The sequence below is a fragment of the Myxocyprinus asiaticus genome, chromosome 35 (genome assembly GCF_019703515.2).
Source record: "Myxocyprinus asiaticus isolate MX2 ecotype Aquarium Trade chromosome 35, UBuf_Myxa_2, whole genome shotgun sequence".
NCBI lineage: Eukaryota > Metazoa > Chordata > Actinopteri > Cypriniformes > Catostomidae > Myxocyprinus > Myxocyprinus asiaticus.
This window is the reverse complement of record NC_059378.1, coordinates 39705966-39711965: the sequence shown is the minus strand read 5'-3', so window position 1 is coordinate 39711965 and position 6000 is coordinate 39705966. Positions and strand designations below refer to the sequence as shown.

General features: G+C 35.6%; 1 protein-coding gene across 1 annotated transcript in view; it reads right to left on the bottom strand.

The window, feature by feature from the left end:
- Nucleotides 1–1951: 1951 nt before the first annotated feature.
- Nucleotides 1952–6000, bottom strand: part of LOC127426408 (homeobox expressed in ES cells 1-A-like) — a 6770-nt gene continuing 2721 nt past the window's right edge. The window contains exons 3-5 of the mRNA XM_051673191.1: nt 4514–4683; nt 2333–2434; nt 1952–2062 (exon numbers count right to left, since the gene is read on the bottom strand). Coding sequence (XP_051529151.1) covers nt 1952–2062; nt 2333–2434; nt 4514–4683 — 383 coding nt within the window. The remainder of the gene's footprint in view (nt 2063–2332; nt 2435–4513; nt 4684–6000) is intronic.

The following is a 6000-nucleotide window of genomic DNA, read 5'->3' as shown; positions in this document are numbered from 1 at the left end:
ACACCTTATCCTTGAGTAATCATGCTAAATTGATCATTTGGTACTAGAAAATCACTTGCCATTATATCAAACACAGTTGAAAGCTATTTGGTTCATGAAATGAAGCTTAACATTGTCTTTGTATTTGTTTTTGTGTTGCCACAGTATGCAATAGACTGGCATGTCTTAAGGTCAATATTAGGTCAAAAATGGCAAAAAAGAAACAGCTTTCTCTAGAAACTCATCAGTCAATCATTGTTTTGAGGAATGAAGGCTATACAATGCTTGAAATTGCCAAAAAACTGAAGATTTCATACAAAGGTGTACACTAGAGTCTTCAAAGACAAAGGACAACTGGCTCTAACAAGGACAGAAAGAGATGTGGAAGACCAGATGTACAACTAAACAAGAGGATAAGTACATCAGAGTCTCTAGTTTGAGAAATAGACGCCTCACATGTCCTCAGCTGACAGCTTCATTGAATTCTACCCGCTCAACACCAGTTTCATGTACAACAGTAAAGAGAAGACTCAGGGGTGCAGGCCTTATGGGAAGAATTACAAAGAAAAAGACACTTTTGAAACAGAAAAACAAAAAGAAAAGGTTAGAGTGGGCAAAGAAACACAGACATTGGACAACAGATAATTGGAAAAGAGTGTTATGGATCTTAACCCCATTGAGCTTTTGTGGGATCAGCTAGACTGTAAGGTGCGTGAGAAGTGCCCGACAAGACAGTCACATCTATGGCAAGTGCTACAGGAAGTGTGGGGTGAAATGTCACCTGGAGTATCTGGACAAACTGACAGCTAGAATGCCAAGTTCTGAATATTTTTTTCAAATTGTAATAATAATTTTTCACATTATTAATGTCCTGACAATATATTGTCATCAGCTGAATGCCACTTTGGTGAATAAAAGTACCAATTTCTTTCCATGAGATATATATATATATATATATATATGTATAAAAATAGTTGTTCATATTTCAAAAATCATATTGCAGCAGATTTGGAAAATTTGTCATTATTTCAGAGCAAAATGAGTTTGCTTTGTCCAACACAGACTGTGTCTACTCTTCAGCATCACCTAGTGTTCTGATCTATATGTAAAACAATCATACCAACATAGCCCACTTTAAAAATACATATCATTTATATTATCTTTAATGTATATATATATATATATATATATATATATATATATATATATATATATACATACATATATATATATATATATATATATATATATATATATATATATATATATATATATATATATATCTTGTATAATATAATGTATACAATAAATATGTAACAAATATATACAATTATAAAATGTGATATAACACCATTAAAATAATTTTATAATCACATTTAAAGCATTAAAAAATTTTTTTAAAATTTGACACTTAAGTAATCATGTTAGTTAATGAGGTATTCTTTAAAATAAAGATGTGAAAGGAACATCAGTTGATTAGAAACTGTGAATCAAGTTGTAAAATGCTGTAACTGGAAAGTTGACATTCTAAGTCTCTAATTCTGATTTGAATGAAAGTCACTGGAGAAAAAAACCCTTTTGTGTCCCAGTCAATACTTAATGGGTTTACTGTGTTGCACAGTTACAATTAATTACAACACACTAATTAGCTTGGCAGCGGGGGGTATGTGTGGGGGGTATTTGCTTAACAGTTGGCAGAAGATAATGTTAGCCTATACCTACTTAGAAAAAGAGTTTAAAGTTAAAAAAGATGGCTTAAAATTGAATTTATATTGACTTCATTTATTTATATTTTTGGCAAAAACACAATAAGAAATGACAATAATAAAAATATCAAACATTTAAAACTGTGAGTGATCATGACAGTGTTTTAATCACATTATTAGGGTAAGTAAAGTCATATAATTAGAAGTCATATGGAATATATTACAATATCATAACAGAAATAATAACAGTAAATATGATTTTGCAATCAGTGTTCATCTCTGCTGGTTTGTATATCACTGATGACATTTTTCACCATCAGAAACTGGGATTCTCTGTGTGAGCGCTTCAGCTTTGCTCTCCTGTTCTGGAACCAAATCTAAAGACAGAAACAAAAAACATCATTCAACCCTCCAAATGTCTTATCAAAGACCTCTTGATACATTATATCTCCCACTGTTTGAACATCCTCAAGTTCTGAATTATGTATCTTCAAAGGTATAGTCTTAGCACTCATAAAAAAAAACAATCAATATAATACTAAAAGAACAGAATTTTACAAAACAATAATCTTTGTTGTTTACAATTTGAATGATCAAAGCAAATGAATGAGCTGATAATTGATAATATGATAATTAGATATATATACCTGAATTCTGTCTTCATCAAGGTGTAGTTTCTTTGCAAGTTCTTCACGTATATCAATACCCGGGTAGGAGTTCACTTGAAATACACTCTCTAAGATCTTGATCTGGAAACCATTGGGAAAAAATATAATTAATATCAAAACAGGAGAAAACACAGTTTCCTCTAAAGTGCATTGTGCCTTTAGATTATAGATCAGTGTGTGTGTGTGTGTGTGTGTGTGTGTGTGTATAAATATGTTAATTTTTATGAACCATATATATGAACATACATATTATATATGTTTTTTTTTTATATAGGCTAAGTAAAACAACATACAAGTGCATCTCAATAAATTAGAATGTCGTGGAAAAGTTCATTTATTTCAGTAATTCAACTCAAATTGTGAAACTCGTGTATTAAATAAATTCAATGCACACAGACTGAAGTAGTTTAAGTCTTTGGTTCTTTTAATTGTGATGATTTTGGCTCACATTTAACAAAAACCCACCAATTCAGTATCTCAACAAATTAGAATACATCATAAGACCAATAAAAAAAACATTTTTAGTGAATTGTTGGCCTTCTGGAAAGTATGTTCATTTACTGTATATGTACTCAATACTTGGTAGGGGCTCCTTTTGCTTTAATTACTGCCTCAATTCGGCGTGGCATGGAGGTGATCAGTTTGTGGCACTGCTGAGGTGGTATGGAAGCCCAGGTTTCTTTGACAGTGGCCTTCAGCTCATCTGCATTTTTTGGTCTCTTGTTTCTCATTTTCCTCTTGACAATACCCCATAGATTCTCTATGGGGTTCAGGTCTGGTGAGTTTGCTGGCCAGTCAAGCACACCAACACCATGGTCATTTAACCAACTTTTGGTGCTTTTGGCAGTGTGGGCAGGTGCCAAATCCTGCTGGAAAATGAAATCAGCATCTTTAAAAAGCTGGTCAGCAGAAGGAAGCATGAAGTGCTCCAAAATTTCTTGGTAAACGGGTGCAGTGACTTTGGTTTTCAAAAAACACAATGGACCAACACCAGCAGATGACATTGCACCCCAAATCATCACAGACTGTGGAAACTTAACACTGGACTTCAAGCAACTTGGGCTATGAGCTTCTCCACCCTTCCTCCAGACTCTAGGACCTTGGTTTCCAAATGAAATACAAAACTTGCTCTCATCTGAAAAGAGGACTTTGGACCACTGGGCAACAGTCCAGTTCTTCTTCTCCTTAGCCCAGGTAAGATGCCTCTGACGTTGTCTGTGGTTCAGGAGTGGCTTAACAAGAGGAATACGACAACTGTAGCCAAATTCCTTGACATGTCTGTGTGTGGTGGCTCTTGATGCCTTGACCCCAGCCTCAGTCCATTCCTTGTGAAGTTCACCCAAATTCTTGAATCGATTTTGCTTGACAATCATAAGGCTGCGGTTCTCTCAGTTGGTTGTGCATCTTTTTCTTCCACACTTTTTCCTTCCACTCAACTTTCTGTTAACATGCAGGATACAGCACTCTGTGAACAGCCAGCTTCTTTGGCAATGAATGTTTGTGGCTTACCCTCCTTGTGAAGGGTGTCAATGATTGTCTTCTGGACAACTGTCAGATCAGCAGTCTTCCCCATGATTGTGTAGCCTAGTGAACCAAACTGAGAGACCATTTTGAAGGCTCAGGAAACTTTGCAGGTGTTTTGAGTGGATTAGCTGATTGGCATGTCACCATATTCTAATTTGTTGAGATAGTGAATTGGTGGGTTTTTGTTAAATGTGAGCCAAAATCATCACAATTAAAAGAACCAAAGACTTAAACTACTTCAGTCTGTGTGCATTGAATTTATTTAATACACGAGTTTCACAATTTGAGTTGAATTACTGAAATAAATGAACTTTTCCACGACATTCTAATTTATTGAGATGCACCTGTATATTATATTTATGTTCATATATACTGTATGGCTGTATGTAAGCGAATAACATTCCAGAAATTCAGAGCCATCAATTATTGTAGCATGTTGCATTTTGACATTTAAACTTTGTTAAACTGGTTTAGCTTGACAAGATTTTTTCAGGACTTTATAATTGATAGGCAAAGGACCACTCAAAATTCAGCCATCATCACATGTTGATAATTAACTGTAGGCTATATGTCTATTAAGTAACCACATGTGGGCCTAGTTCATAGACAGGACATCAATATTTCTCAAGACTTTACCTGCACACTAGAGAAAGCTGTTCGTGGCCTGCGCCCGATATACCAGTTCAGTGTTCTTCTGTACAAGTCCGCTGGAGTTTTACAGTACGATTTATCTTCATTCACCCTCACATCTACAGATCCATCACTGTCTGCAACAATGCAATGATTCTGGCATGTTGGTTCGACATCTGAAATAAATAAAAGTAATTCAGTTTGCTAGTATGCTGTGCTCTGAGCGGGTTTCGAACCAGTGTCTCCGTCATAACGAGGAGGCTAAAGGCTACAACCTCGAGCATCAGTCACTAGTACGCCTCTTGAGGCCAGGGGAGTGAGGTTTACACACCACACAGCTACCTACCAACTGGCTACCGTTACACTCACCCCCCTAAACCTCACTCCCATCTGGGTCATGGCACCACTGTAACCGGTACTGCTCAACCCACTCCAAGCAGGTTTCAAACCGGCGTCTCCGGCATGGGAGGCAGGCATGTTAACGAGAAGGCTAAAAGCCATGAGCGCTTGTTTTGGAAAATCCGAATCAATTGAGCAAATTTGGATAGGTTGTTCCAATGAACCGGATCAGCGAACCAATTCACAGAGTCAGTGCACGAACATATTCAAAGGTCATTGTTGTTGGGAAGTCAAGTCATGTAAGTGAATCGGTTCATTCAGATGAGACGTTCCAAATGAACGGGTTCAGCAAACCAATTCACAGAGTCATCGCTCACAAATATTCCCAGAAAATCATTGTTTTTCCAATCACCATCATAGCCTATGATATCTATATAGGTTATATTTATTTTGAGATATGAAAAATGGCATCTTAACATTCACACATCATACGTTGGGAAGTCATTTCATGTCCTCGCGCGCAAAATATTACAAGACGTTTAATTTTTGTTGTTTATCACTGTATTTTCAATCATCGATGGCCTAAAGGCTACTTGTACGATATTTTAGTTTTAAAATATAGGCCTACAAAAAGTGCAAAAACTACTTTTTGAAAGCAGCCAAATAAATGACTACATTCAAAACACTTAAATGTAAATATATCAGCAATATACTTATATATATTCCTATTTTGGGGCAATTTAGAAGGCTATGCACTGGTATTAGGAAGTCGATTCATGTAAGCGAATCGGTTAATTAAATGGGTCGGTAAACCGATGTAAACCGAAGGAATAAACCGTTTTTCCGAATCATCACCCACATGATATCCCCAGAAGTTTCATCTTTGTTAAAACAGCTGTTAATCACTGTATTTTCATTTACATTTATTGATTTAGCAGATGCTTTTTTCCAAAATGACTTACAACATGAGGAAGTATACAGCATAAACGATTCATCTTAAAGGGATAGTTCACCCAAAAATGAAAATTCTCTCATCATTTACTCACCCTCATGCCATACCAAATGTGTATAACTTTCTTTCTTCTGCTGAACACAAATTAAGATTTTTATAAGAATATCTCAACTCTGTAGGTCCATACAATGCAAGTGAAAGG